Genomic DNA, 23,221 nt, shown 5'->3' with positions numbered 1-23,221 from the left:
TGAATTACAGATATCTTCTTTCCATGTAGGAATACAAACATTTTAACCTTAATAAGTCCCTTAAATTTTCTTTTTCTTATTTACCTTTTTAGGCTTCTCTTGGGTCTTGTGTTTGAACTTCAAACTTTTTGTTTAGGTTTGAATTATTTCTCAGGAATGCTTGGAAATATACTATTTTATCAAATGTCCAACCCCCCCCCCCAAAGAATATACTCAGTTTTGTTGGATAGGTGACTCTGGATTGTAAACCTAGACCTTTTTCCTTCCTGAATATCGTATTCCATGTCTTCTGGTTCTTTTAATATGGAAACTGCTCAGTCCTGTGTGATCCTGATTATAGCTCCATGGCATTTTTTTTCTGGCTGCTTGAAATATTTTCTCCTTGGCTTGGGGGCTCTTGAATTTGGCTATTATATTCCTGAAAGTTGTCACTTGGGGATTTCTTTCTAGTGGTGATCTGTGAATTCTTTCAATTTCTATTTTATTTTCTTGTTCAAGAATATCAGAGCAATTTTCTTCAATAATTCTTGTGTTATGATGCCTGAGCTTTTTTTTTTAATCATGGCTTTCAAGTAACCCCCTAATTCTTAAATTGCCTCTCCTGGATCTATTTTCCAGGTCAGTTGGTTTTTTTCAGTGAGATACTTCATATTTTCTTCTCTTTTTTTCATTCTTTTGATTCTGTTTTACTGTTTCTTGATTTCTCATGAAATCATTAGTTTCTAGTTGCTCAATTCTAATTTTTAAGGCCTGATTTTCCTCCCTCAGATTTTTGGTCTCCATTTTAATTTCTTCCATTTCTCTTCCCCACTTTTCCTCTGCCTCTCTTAATTGGTTGTTGAAGTCCTTTTTGAGCTCTTCTAGAATCTGCATTCAGTCCATATTTTTTCCTTTGGACTTTGCATTTGTTTGCTTTGCTTTCACTTTCCCCTTCTGTGTCTGTACCTTGTTCTTTGTCTCCATAAAAATTCTTTGTTGTTAAGTGCTTTTTTTTGTTGTCTGCTCATTTTCCTACCTTTTAATAGGTAGACTCTGTTACTCTGGGAGGTTAGGGTAAGCTCTTAAACTTCAGTGCTTCCTTGATGCTACCATTAGCTTTATTTCTGGATTTCTTCCAGGTTAAGTTCTTCCAAGATGGTATAATGTCCTGAGGGCTGAGAGCTCTGAGAGCCACTTCCTGCTGCTGATTTAGTTAACTCTTGAGATGTTGATAGCTGAAGTTCTCTCCTAAGGCTTGGGCATAAGCTTTTGATTTACTCTGTGCTTGATCAGGTCAAGGACTCCTCAAATTCTAGCCCCTGGCTTGGGTGAAGCTTTTGGTCTCACTGTGGGCTCGATTTTCTCAGAAACACAGTAGATAGTCCCGTCCTGGAGTTCCACCTTGAGCTTTTGGCAAGAGGGACCCCCCTTTTTGGATCTACCAACTACCCCAAACTGGGATCTATGTCCCCACCACATGCCCAGACTAGGACTCCTGGCTTCGCTCTGGGCCCTCGCAGATCAACTGCTTAAGCACAGACTGCTCTGGGCTGGAATTTCAGACATCACTCCAGGTCTGGAATTTCAAAGGGTGTGGGTAGATTGGACCTCTATTTGCCCAGGCAGGGTCTCAGGGTATGGATGTTGGCTTGGCCTTAGGTTCTGAACCTGGCACAGCAGATGAGGGGTGTGGGGATGTGGCTTGTTCTTGGCTTGCTTTTCCCTCCTTGCTGTAGCATCCTGCTGACTGTGCTCCCCTCTCATCCCAGTGCCCCAGATGTTCTCTGCCTACCTTTTGGGTTTTTCTCTTCTTAAAAGTTGTTTCACCTTGTCTTCTTGTTGGTTTTTTTCGCTCCTGTACTCATTTTGTGGAGTTATTTTAAGATTGCTTGGAGAGGATTCTCTTGGTAACTTTGAGCTTCTCTGCTCTACTTTGCCATCTTGGCTCTGCCTTCTAACTTTGGTTCCTAGCCCACTAACTTTTGAGGCAACTCATGCTACTCTGGAACAACTCTTAATTCTTGGGAAGTATTTCCATAGATTGAATTAATATCTCCCTCTTTGGAGACTTCCGGGTAATCATGGCTGCAATCTAGACGCCACACGCTTCCTCCCTCCGGCACCGAATGAAATAGACTACATCAAAGGAGCACAAAAATCACCTTTGGAGGAACAGAAGGACTCCCCAGTAATCCCCAATACACCACAGAGGCGAAGGTATGTGGGGTTTGAATATTTCCACACTATAATAAGAAGGAGGAAAAGCTTGCACAGAAACATGAACTGAGCTGCCCTTCCCCCCTGCTCCCCCACCAAACCAGAGTGAGCTACCGGAGCGCTCACTGGGACAGCGAGTGAGTGGGGAATGTCTCTGTCTGGGGGGGCACTCCAGGGTCCTTGGGATCTGGGGACTGCCAGGAAAAAACGTCTCAGGGCGGTTTCATGGGAGAATCCTGCATACTCAGGGCGGTTGCACTGAGCATCTGGGCGGAGCTAAACACCAGGGGCGGACCACGTGCTGATTATCTGGGAGGAGCTGAACACCTGGGCAGTTCGGCTGTGATCAGGGGCCCAGTGCTCTAAGAAACCTCGGAGGCTGGGAAGAACTAGTCTGAGGCAACCTAAATTCACAAAAAACCCGCCCATATCACCCAGACCCCAGACCAAAAAGGAAAGGGGAATAAAACCACCAAAGGGATGGCTCACATGGCCCAAAATCAAGCCTCCAGGAAGAAAGGAAAAAAGGTGACTATTGAAAACTTTTATGGTGGAAATACCCAAGGAAAAGAAGAGAAGGAGGAAATCCAAAATAAATCAGAACATGCCTTCCAAAATGGAAACTATCAACAAGCTCTGGAAGATCTCAAACTGGAACTTATCCAAAAGATGGAAACCTGGAAAGAAAAATGGGAGAAAGAGATCAGCAGTCTGACAGATAAGGCTGCTCATTTGGAAGAAGAGCTCAAAGCATCCAATAGAAGGGCAGACAAAGCTGAAAAGCAAAACCAGTCCCTAACGACCAGAATTAAGCAACTCGAAGAAAGTGAGATCATAAAACAGCAAGAATCAATAAAGCAAACCCAAAAAATTAATGAATTAGAAGAAAACATAAAATATCTCACTGAAAAGGTCACAGACTTGGAAAACAGAGAAAGAAGAGACAGCCTCCAGATTATTGGTCTCCAAAAAAAAACAGTGATAAACAATAACCTCGATGTTATTCTACAGGAGATTATTGAAGAAAATTGCCCACACATTCTGGAGCAAGGGGGCAAAATAGAAATAGAAAGGGTTCATAGAACACCCTCTATACTAAATCCCCAAAAGACTACCCCTAGGAATGTAATTGCCAAATTCAAGAGCTTCCAAGAAAAGGAGAAAATCCTACAAGAAGCCAAGAAGAGGAGCTTCAGATATAAGGGGGCTCCCATAAGGATCACACACGACTTAGCGGCTAACACACTAAGAGACCGCAAAGCATGGAACACGATATTTAGAAAGGCAAGAGAGCTTGGTCTCCAACCAAGAATCAACTACCCAGCAAAACTGACTATATACTTCCAGGGGAAAGTATGGGCATTCAACAAAATAGATGATTTCCAAGCATTTGCTAAGAAAAGACCAGAACTTAGTAGAAAATTTGATATCCAAGCACAGAAAGCAAGAGAAACATGAAAAGGTAAATATGAAAGAAAGGGAAAAGGAGATAAATCTTATCTTTTTCTTTAAGTCAAACTCTCTTCTATAAGGACTACATTTATATCAAATTATATATATTAATATGCGGGGAAATGTTTTGTGTAACTCTCCAAAATTGTATGCATCATAAGAGTAGTTAGAAGAAACATGCATAGGGAAAGATTGGGGCATTAAGATTTGGGGAAAGTGGGGGCAAAAAAAGGAAAAGGGAGGGGGGACCATCGATAACACTAAGATTTACTTCAAGAAATGGGGGGGGGACTTAATAGAATAATCTTTCCCATATAAAGATACACATGGGAAGGGGAGGGGAAGAACTCTCATATGAGAAGGAGAGGAAGAGAGCGTGAAGTGGAATTACTTAAACCTTACTCTCAGTGAAATCAAATCTGAGAGGGAAGAACATCTAGATCCAGTGGGATCCTGAATTCTATCTTACCCATTAGGGCAAGAAAGAAAGGAAAATTAAGGAGGGGGAAGAGGGAGGGAGTATAAAAAGGGAGGGAAGGAGAGGGGGAAGGGGAAGGGAGCATAAAAAGGGAGGGGCTAGAAAGGGAAGCATCTCAAGGGAGGGGACTAGGGGGACTGACCTAAAGTAAATCACTGGTTCAAAAGGAGATAGCTAAAGAAGAAAGGTCAGAACTAGGGGAAGATATCAAAATGCCATCGAATCCACAAATGACAATCATAACTTTGAACGTGAATGGGATGAACTCACCCATAAAACGTAGACAAATAGCAGATTGGATTAGAACCCAAAACCCTACCATTTGTTGTCTTCAAGAAACACATATGAGGCGGGATGACACTCACAAGGTTAGAATTAAAGGTTGGAGTAAGACCTTTTGGGCCTCAACTGATAGAAAGTAGGCAGGAGTTGCAATCATGATATCTGACAAAGCCAAAGCAAAAATAGACCTGATCAAAAGGGATAGGGAAGGTAAATATATTCTGTTAAAAGGGAGTATAGACAATGAGGAAATATCACTAATGAACAGGTATGCACCAAATGGTATAGCATCCAAATTTTTAATGGAGAAACTAGGAGAATTGAAGGAGGAAATAGAGAGTAAAACCATATTAGTGGGAGACTTGAACCAACCACTATCAAATTTAGATAAATCAAACCAAAAAATAAATAAGAAAGAGGTAAAAGAGGTGAATGAAATCTTAGAAAAATTAGAGTTAATAGACATATGGAGAAAAATAAATAGGTACAAAAAGAAATACACCTTCTTCTTAGCACCAAATGGCACATTCACAAAAATAGATCATACACTAGGTCAGAAACATGGCATTCAAATGCAGAAAAGCAGAAATAATAAATGCAGCCTTTTCAGCTCACAAGGCAATAAAAATATTGATCGGTAAGGGTACATGGAGAGCCAAATCAAAAATTAATTGGAAATTATAAATATTATGATACTCCAAAATTGTTTAGGTAGAGAAGAAATCATAGAAATAATTAATAATTTCATTGAAGAAAATGACAACAGCGAGACATCCTTTCAAACCTTATGGGATGCAGCCAAGGCAGTACTTAGAGGAAAATTCATATCCCTGAGTGCGTATATTAACAAATTAGGGAGGACAGACATCAAGGAATTGGAAATGCAAATCAAAAAACTTGAGAACAAACAAATTAAAACCCCCCAGAAGAAAACCAAACTAGAGATCCTAAAAATTAAGGGAGAAATTAATAAAATCAAAAGTGACTGAACTATTGAGCTAATAAACAAGACTAGAAGCTGGTACTTTGAAAAAACAGACAAAATAGACAAAGTACTGGTCAATCAAATTTAAAAAAGGAAAGAAGAAAGGCAAATTAACAGCATCAAGGATGAAAAGGGGGATCTCACCTCCAATGAAGAGGAAATTAAGGCAATCATTAAAAACTACTTTGCCCAACTATATGGCAATAAATATACCAACCTAGGTGATATGGATGAATATTTACAAAAATATAAATTGCCTAGACTAACAGAAGAAGAAATAGATTTCTTATATAATCCCATATCAGAAAAAGAAATCCAACAGGCCATCAAATAACTTCCTAAGAAAAAATCCCCAGGGCCTAACGGATTCACCAGTGAATTCTATCAAACATTCAAAGAACAGCTAACTCCAATACTATACAAACTATTTGACATAATAAGCAAAGAGGGAGTTCTACCAAACTCTTTTTATGACACAAACATGGTACTAATTCCAAAGCCAGGCAGGCCAAAAACAGAGAAAGAAAATTATAGACCAATCTCCCTAATGAATATAGATGCAAAAATCTTAAATAGGATACTAGCAAAAAGACTCCAGCAAGTGATCAGAAGGGTCATCCACCATGATCAAGTAGGATTTATACCAGGGATGCAGGGCTGGTTCAATATTAGGAAAACTATCCACATAATTGACCACATCAACAAGCAAACCAACAAGAACCACATGATTATCTCAATAGATGCAGAAAAAGCCTTTGATAAAATACAACATCCATTCCTATTGAAAACACTAGAAAGCATAGGAATAGAAGGGTCGTTCCTAAAAATAATAAACAGTATATATCTAAAATCATCATCAAACATTATCTCCAATGGGGATAAACTAGAAGCCTTCCCAATAAGATCAAGTTTGAAACAAGGATGCATATTATCACTTCTATTATTTAACATTGTACTAAAAATGCTAGCGGTAGCAATTAGAGAAGAAAAAGAAATTGAAGGCATTAAAATAGGCAAGGAGGAGACCAAATTATCGCTCTTTGCAGATGACATGATGGTCTACTTAAAGAATCCTAGAGATTCAACCAAAAAGCTAATCGAAATAATCAACAACTTTAGCAAAGTTGCAGGATACAAAATAAACCCACATAAGTCATCAGCATTTCTATATAATTCCAAAACAGCTCAGCAGCAAGAACTAGAAAGAGAAATCCCATTCAAAATTACCTTAGACAAAATAAAATACTTAGGAATCTATCTCACGAGACAAACACAGGAACTATATGAACACAACTACAAAACACTTTCCACACAACTAAAACTAGACTTGAACAATTGGAAGAACATTAACTGCTCATGGGTAGGACGAGCCAATATAATAAAAATGACCATCCTACCCAAACTCATCTATCTATTCAGTGCCATACCCATGGAACTTCCAAAAAATTTTTTTACTGATTTAGAAAAAACCATAACTAAGTTCATTTGGAAGAACAAAAGATCAAGGATATCCAGGGAAATAATGAAAAAAAAAACACAAATAAGGGGGGCCTTGCAGTCCCAGATCTCAGACTATATTATAAAGCAGCAGTCATCAAAACAATTTGGTACTGGCTAAGAGACAGAAAGGAGGATCAGTGGAATGGACTGGGGGCAAGCGACCTCAGCAAGACAGTATATGACAAACCCAAAGATCCCAGCTTTTGGGACAAAAATCCACTATTTCATAAAAATTGCTCGGAAAATTGGAGGACAGTGTGGGAAAGATTAGGTTTAGATCAACACCTCACACCCTACACCAAGATAAATTCAAAATGGGTGAATGACTTGAACATAAAGAAGGAAACTATTAGAAAATTAGGCGAACACAGAATAGCATACATGTCAGACCTTTGGGAAGGGAAAGACTTCAAAACCAAGCAAGACTTAGAAAGAGTTACAAAATGCAAAATAAATAATCTGGAATACATCAAATTAAAAAGGTTTTGTACAAACAAAACCAATGTAACCAAAATCAGAAGGGAAAAAACAAATTGGGAAACATTCTTCATAAAAACCTCTGACAAAGGTTTAATTACTCAAATTTACAAAGAACTAAATCAATTGTACAAAAAATCAAGCCATTCTCCAATTGATAAGTGGGCAAGGGACATGAACAGGCAGTTCTCAGCCAAAGAAATCAAAACTATTAATAAGCACATGGAAAAGTCTTCTCAATCTCTTATAATCAGAGAGATGCAAATCAAAACAACTCTGAGGTATCACTTCACACCTAGCAGATTGGCTAACATGACAGCAAAGGAAAGTAATGAATCCTGGAGGGGATGTGGCAAAGTCGGACATTAATTCGTTGCTGGTGGAGTTGTGAATTGATCCAACCATTCTGGAGGGCAATTTGGAACTATGCCCAAAGGGTGATAAAAGACTGTCTGCCCTTTGATCCAGCCATAGCACTACTGGGTCTGTACCCCAGAGAGATAATAAGGAAAAAGACTTGTACAAGAATATTCATAGCTGTGCTCTTTGTGGTGGCCAAAAATTGGAAAACAAGGGGATGCCCTTCAATTGGGGAATGGCCGAACACATTGTGGTATATGTTGGTGATGGAATACTATTGTGCTAAAAGGAATAATAAAGTGGAGGAATTCCATGGAGACTGGAACAACCTCCAGAAAGTGATGCAGAGCGAAAGGAGCAGAACCAGGAGAACATTGTACACAGATACTGACACAATCGAAGGTGATGGACTTCTCCATTAGTGGCAATGCAATGTCTCTGAACAATCTGCAGGGATCTAAAAAACACTATCCACAAGCAGAAGATAAACTGCGGGAGTAAAAACACTGATGAAAAGCAACTGCTTGACTACAGGGGTGGAGGGGATATGACTGAGGAGAGACTCTAAATGAACACTCTAATGCAAATACCAACAACATGGAAATGGGTTCGAGTCAAGAACACATGTGATAACCAGTGGAATCGTGCGTCGGCTATGGGAGAGGGAAAGGTGGTGGGAGGGGCGGTGGGGAGGAAAGGAAAATGATCTTTGTTTCCAGTGAATAATGTTTGGAAATGACCAAATAAAATAATGTTTAAAATTAAAAAAAAATATCTCCCTCTTTGTACTTTCTACCTATTGCTTCTATCGGAGTTCTCTAGGGAAGGTCAGTTGCTCAGAGAAATGCAATTCCTAACAAGTCTGAGATCACACTGTAGTAATCTGGGAGGTAGAAGTGACTCTAAACTCATTATTCCATTTCTCATCTCTATGTTTTTATATAAGCTACTCCCCCCCAATACCTGGAAATGTGTTCTTTCTTAGTCCCACTGCCAGAGTCTTTTTCTTCTTTTAAATGTCCAATCCAGGTCTCAGATACCGTCTCATCTATGAATTTTCCCAAATAGTGCAGTGGATAGATGTTGGCCTTGGACTCAGAAAAGACCTGAGTTCAAATCCAGTCTCAGACACTTAATAGCTGTGTGATCCTGTGCAAGTCACTAAACCTCTCTTCACCTCAGTTTCCTCATCTATAAAATATAATGATAATAACACCTAACTAACAGAATTGTGGGGCACAAATGAGATGATATTTATGAATCCCTTTGCAAACCTTAAAATGCTTAATAAATGCTAGCTATTATCATTATTCCCATATTTCATCGGTTTTTTGTGCTCTTCCTAAATTACCTCCCATTGACTTATCTCTATAAATATTATATCCCTAAGTAGTTGCTAGCTCTTTGAGAGCAAGGCTGTGTCAGTATTGTCTTTTATATCCCAAGCACCATAGTGCTTAATAAGATTAATTGAATTGACTTGAGAACCAACCTCTATTTGACCAAGAATACAACAAGAAGTGGTTGTCTAGTCTTTACTTGAAAACTCCATGTCAGGGAGAACACACTCCCTGCCTCCCAAGACAATCTATTCCATTTTTAGCAGAGCTCTAAGAAGACTTTCTTAATATTAAGCTTAAATCTAACCTCTTTACAATTTCTCCCTGTAGTTTATAGTCTTTTGGGCCAAGCAGAACTAGTTTAATCCTTCTCCCACATGGGTGCCTTTGAAGATTGTTATTATCCTCCCTTCCCATCATCTCTTCTCTCAGTTGAAAGTCACTAGCTCATTCAACAGATCATCACCCCCTGGTCTCAAGGCCCCTGAAGATCCTGTTTGCTTTGAAAGATTTTAGAATTCTGTTCAATGCAGTGATAACATCCAGAAGACTAAAGATGAAACACACCATTCATCTCTTGCCAGAAAGGTGATAAACTTAAAATACAGAGAGTAATATACATTTTTGACCATAGTCAGTCTGGGAATTTGTTTCATTGAACTCTGCATGTTTATAATAAGGGTTTTTTTTTTGTCCAGTCGAGGGTGGGAGTAGGAAGGACAGAGTATAAATGCCTGTAAAATGAATTATTTTTATTCATTCAGTCATTTATGTATTCATTAATTCATCCCTTAGTTGTCTTTTCCTTTGTTTATTCATTCATTCATTTGATTATTAATTCACTCTTTTGTTTGTTTAGTCATTCATTCATTTTTCAAGATCCTGGTTGTTTTCCTCTGGCATTCTCTCCATTGTTAATGTACCTACTAAAATCTGGTTATCTAGAGCTGTCCACAGTCCTTCAGGTGTGTCCTGACCAGGGAAGAACACAGCATGATTTTCCCTTCCCTGGGTATGAACAACATGCTTATTTTTTTATTCAAAGATATTTTATTTTCCCAATTACATGTAAACCCTTGACCTATCTTAATGCATCCTAAGGTTGTAGTAATTTCATACTATTGACTCATTCAGCTTACCAGATACTAAAACCCCCTAGATGATTGGTTTTCAGAGAGTGTGTTGCTGCTGCTACTGTTGCATGAGATTTGGGATGTTTTTGTAAATAAAAGAAAATTTATCAACTGTTTAATATCAATATTACTTACCTAGCATGTGCACTGTGGTAAGTATAATTTTGGCAAAATAAGCACAATTTTCCTATTACACAAATGCACTCACTTTGAAGTATATTAAACTTCATACTCACAAAGAACTCAACAAAACCAGAAGCTCTTGTTGAAGGCAAACTATGTATCAACTCATCTCCTGACTCTACCTTGGTGTTGCAACCTAAATGTTCACTATGCTGCTATTCTTCATTACAAAGAATACTGAAATTCAAGAACCACTGCCCTAGAACTTTTTCAGTCAGATAGTTGTCTAACCCTTTCTTGAATGTATGTAATTGACTTTTTGAACCCTTAAAGTAGAACTTTACATTTATCTCTATTTAATGGCCTCCTAGATTTGGCCCATCAGCTTTCACTTTTTGAAATCTTTTTGGACCCTGACCCTTTTCCATTGTGTAACTCCATCCCTCCCAGCTTTATACCATCTATAAATTGGATATCATGTCATCTCTGCCTTCATTGGTCAATGATAAAAAAATGTCTTAAAGCCCAAGACCAAGAGCAGACCTCTGGGGCTAGAAATCTCTTTCCAAGTTGACTGAGTCATTAATGACTGCTCTTTGGGACTGGTCAGTCAATCAATAAATTGGTAAACCTTTATTAAGCTTCTATTCTGTACCAGGTACTGTGCTGTGCTAGAGACATAAAAAGAGACAAAAGATAGCCTCTGCCCTCAAGGAGCTTACAATCTAATGGGGGAGGCAACATGCAAACAAATATATACAAAGCAAGTTAGATATACAGGATCAATAGGAAATACTTAAAAGAGATCTGTAGTCAGAATGGAGATAGAAGAATGTTCCAGGTATGGAGAGCAGCCAGAGAAAATACCCAGAACTGAGAGATAGTGTTTTATTCAAGCTGAGAGATGGTGCGATTTGTTCGAGGAAGAGCCAGGCATTGCTGGATTAAAGAGTACGTGTTAGGGCGTGAGGTATAAAAATATTGGAAAAGTAGGAGGGAACTGGATGATTAAAGGATTTGAATGCCAAACAGAGTATTTTGTATTTGATCTTTGAGGTAATAGGGAGTCTTTGGAGTTTATTGAGTATGGAGGGGATGAGGGGCGGTATGGTATGACATGATTGGACCTGAGTTTTAGGACTCTGGTGACTTTAGGACTTTGGTGACTGAATGGAGGATGTCTTGGAGAGGAGAAAGATTTGAGACAGGCAGACACTGCCCCCCCCATAGGCCTATTGCAGGAATGAGGTAATGAAGATCTGGATGGGGACAATGTCAGAGGAGAGAAGGGGGCATATTTGAGAGATGTTGCACAGGTAAAATCGACAGTCCTTCGATATAAGGGGGTACCTCAGGTAGTGAGGAGTTCAGGATGACTACTAGGTTGCAAGCTTGAGGGACTAGGAGGATAGTGTTGCCCTCTACAGTAATAGGGAAGGTTGGAGTAGGGGAGAATTTAGGGGAAGAGATGATGAGTTTAAGACACCTGCTGGACATCTAGTTTGAGATGTCTGAAAGGTAATTGGAGATAAAAGACTGGAAGTCAGCAGAAAGTTGGGGGCAGGATAGGTAGAACTAAGAAACATCAGCATGGAGATAGATGGTAATTAAATCCATGAGAGCTGATGAGATCCCCAAGTAAAGTAGGATAGAAGGCCCAATATAAGAACTCTCTGGGACACCTATGGTTAGCAGGCATGATCTGGGGGAAGATCTACCAAAGGGAAGTGAGAAGGAATGGTCAAATAGGTAGGAAGAGAACCAGGAGAGAGGGCTGTCCCAAAAACCTAGCGAGAAGAGAGTAACAAGAAGGAGAGAGTGAGAGCGATTAACAGGGTCCAAAGCTGCAGAGAGGTTAAGGAGAATGAAGATTGAGAAAAGGCAGTTGGATCTGGCAACTCAGAGATAATGAGTAACTTTCAGTGGAGTGCTAAGGTAAAAAGCCAGATTATAAGAAGTTAAGAGAGTAGAAGAGAAAATTAAAACATCTCTTGTAGGGAGTTTACCTACAAAGGACCGAGACAGGTAGGGCGATAGTTAGCAAGTATAGGAGGATTAAGAGAAGAGAAAGTGACTGCATCTGAATGATAAGAGATGAGGAAGAAGGAAAGAAAGGAGCTCAGAGCAAATGAACTCATTTTTCTGTAAAATATGACTACTGGTTCTCAGCTGAGAGAGTAGGGGGAGGAGGAACCATGGGAAGTTTAAGGAGGGATGAAAAGGTTTGGAATGGTGGAGGGTGGGACAGTACCTTGGTATGGGTGGTTTAGGAGGGTTCTATAGAAGCAGTGAAGGTTCAGTCGAGGTTGTAAAACATAAATTTGTAATGGACCCAGTCAGAGTGGTTATGTGATTTTTTCCCCATCTTCATTCAGTAGTATATGTGTAAGAGTGAAGGTGGCAAATGGTGTGGGAGGCATTCGAAAGCTGAGACTTGGCCAAGTATAATCAGCATTTGATAAAAGGCTTGGGGGTTCAAGAGTTCCAGGAAGACAGTGTAGAATTGAATTGGTTCATTGTATAGTCAGATGTACAAAATTATGCACTCCTATTGGCTCTAATAGGACTATGCCAGAGGCCATTGATAGGAATAAAAACTGTATTTATACAAAAATATTACTAGCAACATTTCATATCAAGAAAAATTAAAAACAGTGTCCAGTGATTGGAGAATACTAGATCGGTGACACATTTGATTGGAATATTTACTGTAGTAGTTTTATTTATTTTTATACAATTTTTTAATGTATACTATGTATTGGTTCCAAGGCAGAAGAGTGGTAAGGGCTAGGCAGTGGGGATTAAGTGACTTGCCCAGGGTCACCCAGCTGGGAAGTGTCTGAGGCCACATTTGAACCCAGGACCTCCCGTCTCTAGGTCTGAGCTACCCAGCTGCCCACTACTGCAGTTTTTAAAATGGTAAATCGGAAGCACATAAAGCATCACAATAGATGTTTGTGAAATAATACAGAGCCAAGAAAGGCAACCCAAGAGTATCCACAGAGCACAATATAGCCAAAAAACCCAAAAAACACAACCCAGAGAAATGGACTGAAAAATGAGTTAAAGTAGAGGTCTCACAGACAAAGAAGACAATTGTGTTACATCTTTGCAGTGCATCTACAGCATGAGTTCATTGTGTTTTGTGTCAATCATCTGTAATGAAGGAGGATTCTAGGTATGAGGGTTGGGAGGTGGGGGGTGGCCGTGGCCATGGCCAAACTCCTGATTTCATGCTTATTGGGAAACTGGGGGCAAGGAAAGCTCCACAAAGGGGCATCAGTAACTGACTGGTTTATAATCTTAGAAAGTCCTTTAGAGCCCATAGAATTGGAAGGGCCAGTGTATGGAGCAGTAGTAGCAAACCCAAGTCTTCCTGACTCCGAAACCAATCTTGTCCTCCTCTTCCTCCTTCTCTCCTTTTTCCTCCTCCTTCTCCTTCTCTTATTTCTCCTGCTCTTTCTACTTTTTCTCCTCTTCTTCCTCTTTCTCCTTCTGTTTCTCCTCTTCCTCCCCCCTTTTTCCTCCTTCTCTTTCTCCTCCTCTTTTCCCTTTTTTTAAAATTCAGGACTTCATTAAGTGCCTGTAGGTACTAGACACCAGGGACACAGCGGAATAAATATGAGAGTCTGCGAACCTTAAGCTTGCTTTGTCCTGCCAGGTCCAGAGGAGGGGCTGGTGGTAGTAGTGCAGACAACATGAATATGGAGAAGTCTGTCCCTGGGATATACAAAGTAATTAGGAGAGGCCCTAGCACCTGGGTGGTCAGAGGGCGGACCTTGAGCTCAGGCCAGGCCAATCTGGTAGCCATTGTGCTATTCTGGAAAAGCTTTTTCCCCCTCATCATTTGGAAGTTTCTTGTTGGTTGGTTGGTTGATTCCGTTCTCGTCTGTGAACACCTTTCCTTGTCAGTAGAAAATGAAATCCCATTTCTTCATTAAAAAAAATAAGACAGATTCAGCAAGGGAGGTTGAAACCCTGCTCCAGGACTCTCCCTCTTTCTCGATTCATGCCATGCTTTTCCACCTTGGCTGGTAAGGAGGGGGCTGGCTCTGAGCAGAAGCTGACTTGACTGATGTAGGCAGAATTCTAACCTGATGACAGCTCCCCACTCTGGGCAATTCATAGGGGAACAACTGTTAGGGTGCCTAACCGATAGAGAGCCGAGAAAGCTTTGCCCAGGTTTCCAGCGTGCTGGGCACCAAATTGAAGACCATAGGGGACAGATAGTGTTTTCATTCCTGCTGCTGATTGAAGGTAGGGAAGTCAAGAAGAGAGAAGTAGATTTGGAAAGCGAAGGTGTCTGAGAATTAGATGAGGATTTCTGGACCATGGCTTGAAATAAAGGTATGATGGGCTCATGCCCAGGCAGATAGGGTACACGCTACAAAAGCTTATTAAAAAGCTGATTTGCCTGGAGTCTTGTGAATCTAATTTAAAGGGTTTTCAACTGAAAAGGAAGGGGCAAGAAGAAAACTGAAACTGTGTATTGGTAATAAAGCCCAGGGCTTCATAGGTCTGTTTACAGATATGCAAAGTATGGGCAATAAACAGGGACAACTAGAGAGTTTGATGCAAGGAAGCACATTTGGCTTGATTTGTGTCATCAAGACTTGGTGACACTCATGATTTGAAATAGGGCTTGGGAAAGGAAGAGAGATAGGACCTGGACTTGTGATTTCATTGGCACAGGGAACTCTTGGGTGAAGAAACTCTGCCTTCCAGTGCAGATTGGCACCTTTTCTGCAACTTGTAGCCTTGGAGAGCTCTTTGGGGCACTTGGCCAGGGTCACAGTCAGGATGTATCCCTGTATCCTGTATCAGGATGTATCTTCTGATGGGACATGATTGGCTCCAAGGCCAGTCGGGCCAATGCTGCTGCTGCCCCACTAAGGTACCCTCTGGAAGGGTATGCTTCATCCAAAAGAGGGCAGAATGGGCAAGGGGAAAAGATGGGGTTATGAGTAAATAGATTCATGTGAGGAATCTAGAACCTAAGTTGAGTTAGAGAGGATTTGGGTGGGATTAACAGAGAGGAGGGGGACAAAAGCAAGGTTTCCATGGTAGAACACTAGACCACTTGAAAAGAAAGTTGAGTTGCACAAAGCATTTGAGACCCCAAACCTCACAACTCTGGTATGAAGGCCCAGTGCCACAATAGTGAGGATGTTTGCTGGAGCTCTCTTCCTATCCAAAGCATAGCAACTGGTAAATAAATCCATGATTCAATGATTGATGGATGCTTTTGTCCGTCTTTCCAAGGTAGAAGTGATGATGACAAGAAAGATTGCTATTCTGGGCTTGACTCAGACATCATGGAGGGAATGTTTGTTGGAGTAGAACTACCAGGAAGAGTAGGGAGGCAAATTTCATGGCAGAAAAAGCAAAAATTTGGACACAATTTGTTGTGCATCCCATTTTGGGAGAGCAGATCTTTGGGAAACAGAACAAAAATGGTTAATAGGGAACTGAAACATGAGGTAAGATATGGTAAGAGTACCTAGATGCCCTCAATGAGATCAAGTCCCCTGTCCTGGATCATTTGAGACTTGTCCCCCCCCATGCCCCAGGGCAGGAACCCTAGTCTAATCTCATCCCTGGGATCAGTGTCCCTGTGGCCCCCCAAGCCCAAATGGAGCTGGAGATGGCCTGTGGGGACTAACTGGGGTGTGCATGTTGAGTTGATACTAGTTGACTCTGACCTACGAGATAAACCCTGACTGTTTTCATCCTCCCCATTCTTCTCCTTACCCCATTTTCCCATCTGAATCTGAAGATATCAAGGAGGTTACTCTAGCAACATCAACTCATCCCAGGGGATTCTCAGGACTATCTTTTAAGGAATGAGAATTTCTCCAGACCCAGAAGGACAATCATATCTAAAAAATTTCCCTTTTGTGGGTAGATGGGACTTCCTGTGGATTTGATGTCTGTGGAAATTAACTGTGACTCCATCAGCCAAAGCCAAAACAAAACTAACCCCCAGTTCTAAACTGCAAACTTCAGAAAAACAATCATAACTAAACCCAGCACTGTAGTTAGGGCTGCCTGCATCCTGGAGAGATGGCTTGTAGAGCCATCATCTTCCAAGAGGATTCCATCTGTCTCCCATGTACTCCCAAAGTATGGCGCTCTTGCAGCCATCTCCTCCCACCAGAGAGATTCTGAGCCAGTCTGAGTGCTGAGACTGATAATGACTCTCTAGCCTGTGCTTTGCATGCCATTAAATCTAGCTCTCTGCCTGTCTGGAGGGAGCACATTGATTCCTGTAACAGTGACCACCCATGGCTTTAGAAATGATGGCAGCCACACCTCCTCCCTCCCAACTCCCCTTAAAGAATCAAGAAGAGGAATGGGAGGAAAAACACACTCTTTTTAAAGAAAAGGAACAGAAATCTCATCTAGTTAGGACTGGGAAGGTTTCTGGAGGAGCACGGGATGGAATCCTTTTCTTCCTCCAACATCCTCACTTTACCTAACCTCATCAACCCTCTACGCTGGTCCTGACCTTGAACCCACTGCTGCTCGCTTCCTGGAGCCAGTGGAAAGACTCCCTCTGTCCCTCTGTCATTGCTCCCATCGCTCTTCTCCCCCAGTAACATCCATCCTGATTTGACCACGATTAAAGGATGTGTGGGCCTTGGGGGGGAAACTCTGATACTCTGATTATGTAGTTAAATGGGAGCTGGGAGTGGTGCCTTGGCATTAGAGATAGGTAAATGTCTTGACTTTCAGAAAAGGAACCTGTGGGCTATTAGGATCTTATTAATGGTGGTGGGTGAGCATTTTGAAAAGGAAGCCCTGATTACTAAAAGCCCTCCTAGGTTCATCAAGAGCAGGTCAGTCCAGACTAAACTTCATTTCTTTTTTAAGCTGGTACATCAAGGGATCAGCTAGGTGGTACAATGGATAGAGCACCCAGCCCAGAGTCAGGAATACCTGAGTTCAAGTCCAGCCTAAAGCAAGTCACTTCACCTTATTGGCCTCAGTTTCCTCATCTATAAAATGAGCAAGAATAGGAAATGGCAAACCATTCTAGGATCTCTGCCAAGAAAACCTCAACTAACAAAGAGTCGATAGTACTGAAATGACACAACTTGGACAAAAGATAGAGAATTCCTACAGAGTTTCTCAATTCTGGCAAAACCTTTGGCCACCTCTTGCTAAATTCTGGGTACATGGCCAGCCCCACCTTTGCACACAGACTTCTTGGCCATTATCCATCAACATTGATTAACCACCTACTATGTGCCAAACACTGTATGGGGCACTGGACATACAAAAAGAAAATGAAACAGGGTTTCTTCTTTTTCAAACCACTTTACCTTCTGTCTTAGAATTGATACTGTGTATTGGTTCTAAGGCAGAAGAGTGGTAAGGGCTAGGCAATTCGGGTTAAGTGACTTGCCCGGGATCACACAATGAGGAAGTGTCTGAGGCCACATTTGAATGCAGAACTGCCTGTCTCCTGGCCTGACCCACCATCCTCTGAGCCACCTAGCTTCCCCTAGGAGTTTGTTTTCTTTCTTTCTGTTTTAAACCCTCACCTTCAATCTTGGAATCAATACTGTGCACTGGTCCCAAGGCAGAAGAGCAGTAAGGGCTAGGCAATGGGGATCAAGTGACTTGCCCAGGGTCACACAGCTAGGAAGTCTCTGAGGCCAGATTTGAACCCAGGACCTCCCATCTCTAGGCCTGGCTGTCAAGCCACCGAGCCACCCAGCTGCCCCCTTAGGAGTTTATTTTCTAATGAAGTATTAGGTTAGATTATTAGCAATGTTGTCTTTAAAAACAACAAATATCAATGACCTTATTTCCTAAAATAGATATTGATGATGGTAGGTACTGAATGCTAAGAAGCTCCACAGTGCAATGGGCAGAGTACTAGGCCTGGAGTCAGGAAGGCCTGAATCTCAGTGTGATCTCAGACACTTACTAGCTAAGTGACCCTGAATTTCCTAAGCTATAAAGTAGGGATAATAATAGCACCTACTTTCTAGGATTGTTGAGAAGATAAAATCTATAAAATGTGCTATATAAACACTAGCTAGGATTGGTTTTACTACTGGTATTTCCAGATTTTCATAAAAGCCTTGCTTATGAACTGTATTGAGTTTTTTGGGGAGGGGTGTTTGCTTTTCTACATTTCCATTACTTTCCATTTCTACTAGAAAAATCTTGATGGTGGTGAAGCTATATTCCAGGATGAAATGGATGCTAAGCTTGGTCCTCTTAGTCTTCCCTGGTTATTATCTACTGTCACCTTTGGAAGGTACTTAGCGTTCATCACAATCCACTTGGATGGAAGTAAATGTCATATAATAAAAGCATCAAGAAATAATGATGTGGAGTTTGAAATGTTTGTCACTCTTGTCTTTTCAACCAGGAGCCAGCAGAGAAGAAATATACAAGCACTGGGAATGGTTGGAACAAAATATCATGAAGACCTTATCTGTGTTTGACTCAAATGAAGACATTACTAGTTTTGTGCATGGAAAGATAAGAGTAAGTGCCATGGAGTCCTCTTGTAGTTGAAAGGCTACAATCCTTGTGCTGAGTGGAATCTGTAGCCCCTATATGGAACTCCACTGTAACCTTGCCTACAGATTTCCAAAGGACCTCCTTCATTCTGGACATCTAATCACTAATTTCATGATCTTCCCCTCTATCTGCCTCCCTCTTCCTCCCCCTCTCCCTCTCCCTCTCCCTCCCTCTATCCCTCTCCCTTTCCTTCTCCCTCTCTTTCCCCTTCCCTCCCATATACACACACTCATACCCTTTCTCTCAACTCTTTTCCTACCTAAACTGTTGTCATAATTTTCTTCCTGCCTTGAAGCCATCCTTCCCAGTACTACCCAAGAGATCTTCCTAACCCATAGCTCTTGTTATGCCATTCCTCTACTCACAGGCCTGTTGCCCTCTAAGTACTGTTACAGATAAAAGAGTGTTTGCATAAACTGTGACCGTGAAAATATGGTTTCAAACCAAAAATATAGTGGTCGCCATGGGAAAATTCCCAAATATTAAACATACCCAAGTCAGCTGGGTTTTATAGAGATTTTAATTAATACAAATAAGGAATTAAAGAAAGGGAGAGAGAGAGAGTAAGAGGAAATAATGAGAAAAGGGCTAGGCCAGCCTAGGCCCTAAGAGAGAGATCAGTCAGTCTTTAATCCACTCACCACAAGATTTGTCCCAAGCAAGATTCTAGTGTTCAGAGAGACCCACCAGTTCAGCTCCTCAGCTCAACTAAGTTCAGCCACCGAGCCCTCCAATTTAGCTTTGGCAAGCTGACCCTCAGAGGCCTTTCTGACCTCCTTTTAAAGAGAATTTTCTCCTATGTCACCTCCTCTAAGTTTTCACATCTACCAATCACAGTAGACATTTTCCAAAGGACTGACCATTCTTAATTCACACCTTCTTTATTTCTCAACTTCTCTGGATAGACTAAAACTTCACATCTCTTTTGTTAAGCTTGTCCCTTGCAAGTTTGCAAGTTTCCTGACCTTCATAGGTACTTATAACCTTTTTGTATTAGATCTAAAAATAGACTTAGCTAGGGGTTTTTAGCTTTACTTTAAGTATGGGTTAAGTACTTTTCATTGTTCAGTAAGGAGTTCACAACTTTATCTTCCCCTAAAGTATGCCTAAGTATGGGTGAAGAAATGTTAGAGTTCTCACATTCCTGATCAAGTACCTCCATCGTTTAAAATGGGGAATGGTCTTAACCAAATGTTCTAAGGTAGAGTCTGAGAATTTTTAACATTCACAAGTCTGAGAAATTTTAAGATTCATAGTACACACTTCCAGCCCTACCATCCAAGATAATTCTCAGTTGCGTACTGATCTAGCCTCATCTTCATACATCTGACACTCTAGGCAAACTGTCCTACCTTATCCCTCTTCAAATATCTTGTGGCATGGTACCTGGTTCTCTCTTTTGTGCGTACTGACCTCTCCCTTGTGTTCTGATTCTTTGCCTGTGTTATATATTTTTGTGTTCCCAGTGCCTGACACAATTTATTACACACAGTAGGTGATTAATGTTAATGGGATGAAAAACAATGGGCCAACCCTTCAGGGTTGCAAAGAGGCATGCGTGGGTACTAGAACCAACTCTTTGTTAAACTTATCAAGTTGGTACCATTTGTCTTTTGGTAGCCTCTGGATCCTTCCTACTGGTATTTTTATTCTAAAGGGGAACTCTCATGGCTTCTTGTTCATGTTTTCTAATAAATCATCCATGAAATATCCACTCAGTGCTCTAGGGACCTTCCATTCTTCTCATAATATCTTGTAGATAACATTTATATTATTGTCCTCTCAATTGTATAATATGATTAACCCACCTCCTTTTCTTTTTTTCATTAAATTTTACTTGATTTTTCCTCCAGTTACAGTAAAAGCAGTTTCCAATATTTTTCCAAGAAAATTGAGTCTCAAATTCTCTCCCTCTCTCCCTCCCTCCCTCCCAGCTTTCCACCCTCCTTGAAATGGTAAGCAATTACATATCAATTTTACAGGTACAATAATATAAAATATTTTTTCATATTTTTGTGGAAGGAAATGCAAATAGAAAAAAATTAAGAAAGTGAAAAAAGTTTGCTTTGGTCTGGATTCAGACACTGTTCTTTTTCTCTGAAAGTAATTGGCATTTTTTAAAAATCATGAGTCCTTTGGCTTAGTTTTGAATCATTGCATTGCTGAGAATAGCTGTTATTCCCAGTTGTGCATTTTAAAGTTTTCCTTTCATTGTATAATGTTCTCCTGGTTCTGCTTATTTGGGTAACTCTGCTTTAGTTTGGGTAAGTCTTTCCAGGTTTTCTGAGCTCCTCCTGCTTGTCAATTTTACAACACAGTAGATAGTATTCCATTACAATCATATATTATAACTCCCAGCCATTCCCTAACTGATGGTTATCCCCTCACTTTCCAAATCTTTGCCCCACCAAAAAGAGATGCTTTAAGTATTTTTGTATATATAGGTTCCCCTCCCCCCTTTCTTAACTCTTTGGGATACAAACCTAGTAATGGTGTTGCTGAGTCAAAGGATATGTACTGTTTTATAGCTTTTTGGACATAGATCCGGATTGCTCTCCTGAATGACTGAGTCAGTTCAGAACTCCCCCAACAATGCATCCATGTCCCAACTTTCCTACGCTCCCTCGAACTTTTGTCATTTTTCTTTTCTGTCAATCTAGTCTGGGGTGGTACCTCAGAGTTTTAATTTGCATTTCTCTAATTAATAGAGATTTAGGGCATTTTTTCCATGACTATAGAGAGCTTTGTTGAGAACTGGCTGCTCATATCCTTTGACCATTTATCAGTTGGGAAATGACTTGTATTCTTATATATTCAACTCATTTCTCTATTATTTGAGAAATGAAGCCTCTATTAGAGATACTTCTAAAACATTTTTCACCATTATGATTACTGTGTATTACTTTCTATCCCATTTACTCCTGTTTAGTTTCTGACCTCCACTTCTCCCAACTTACCCTCTTTTTTATCAGTTCCCCCTCCTATTTTTCTGTAGGGTAAGATAGCTTTCAATACCCAATTGATTGCATTTATTGTTCCTTCGTTGAGCCAAGTGTGATGAGAGTAAAGTTCACACCCTTTCCTCCCCACTTCCCCCATCTTCCCCTCTACTCTTTCATATGCAATAATTTACCTGATTCCATTTTTCCCTTCCTCCTCCTCCCAGTGCTTTCCTTTTTCTATCATCTTATCATATTCAGCTCACGTCCTCACCCCTCTGTCTATGTACACTCCTTCTAACTGTCCCAATAATGACAAAGTTCTCCGGTGTTACAAGAATCATCTCCCCCTGTAGGCAGGTACACAATTTAACCTTATTAAATGTCTTTTTATTCTCTTTCCTTTTTATTCTTCTTTGGAATCTCATATTTGAGGGTCAAATTTTTCATTCACCTCTGGACTTTTCATCAGGAATGTTTGAAAGGCCTCTATTTCACTGAATACTCAGTTTTGCTGGGTAACTGATTTTTGGTTAAAGTCCTAATTCTTCTGCCCTCTGGAATGTCATATTCCAGGCCCTCTCATATTTAATGTCGACACATCTTGACTATGGCTCCACAATATTTGAATTGTTTCTTTTTGGCTCCTTGCAGTATTTTTTCCTTGACCTGAAAGTTTGGGAATTTGGCTATAATATTCCTGGGAGTTATCCTTTGGGCATCTCTTTCAGGAGGCAATTGGTAGATTCTTTCCATTTCTATTTTGTCTTTCGGTTCAAGAATATCAGGGCAGTTTTCCTTGATGGTTTCTTGAAAGATAATATTTAAGGTCTTTTTTTTGGTTGTGGCTTTCAGGTAGTCCAACAATTCTTAAATTATCTCTTCTGAATTTATTTTCTAGGTCAGTTCTTTTTCCCATGAGATATTTGATAGTTTCTTCTATTTTTTATTTTTCCTTGATTTTGATTGTTTCTTTATGACTCATGGAGTCATTAGCTTCCACTTGCCCAAGTCTAATTTTTAGGACATAATTTTCTTGAGTGAGCTTCTGTACCTTCTTTTCCATTTGGCCAATTCTACTTTGTAAAGTGTTCTCTTCCTCAGTGAATTTTTGTACCTTGTTTTTCAAAAGGGTCATTTTTGACTTTCAAGAAGTTTTTCTTTTCAGTGCATTTTTGTATATATTTTTCCATTTGACCAATTCTGCTTTTTATGAAGTTCTTCTCTTCTTTGGATTTTTTGTGCCTCTTTTACCAATTGATCTATTCTGTTTTTAAGGTATTAATTTAATTTCTTCAGTATTTTTTTGTGCCTCCTTTGACTTTTTTTCATGATTTTCCTGTATCATTCTTATTTCTTTTCCCAATTTTTCTTCTACCTCTTTTTCTTGATTTTTAAAAATCCTTTTTGAACTC

The 23,221-nt window shown here is 40.2% G+C and overlaps 1 protein-coding gene across 1 annotated transcript in view; it reads left to right on the top strand.

The window, feature by feature from the left end:
• The window catches only part of TBC1D8B (TBC1 domain family member 8B), a 112,975-nt gene that overhangs the window by 44,862 nt on the left and 44,892 nt on the right, over positions 1-23,221 (top strand). The window contains exon 3 of the mRNA XM_007507027.3: positions 18,713-18,831. Within this exon, the coding sequence (XP_007507089.2) occupies positions 18,713-18,831 (119 nt within the window). The remainder of the gene's footprint in view (positions 1-18,712; positions 18,832-23,221) is intronic.

This window comes from Monodelphis domestica, chromosome X (genome assembly GCF_027887165.1).
Source record: "Monodelphis domestica isolate mMonDom1 chromosome X, mMonDom1.pri, whole genome shotgun sequence".
NCBI classification, from domain to species: Eukaryota; Metazoa; Chordata; class Mammalia; order Didelphimorphia; family Didelphidae; genus Monodelphis; species Monodelphis domestica.
Note: the sequence above shows the minus strand (reverse complement) of the source record. Positions and strands in the feature narration are given on the sequence as shown.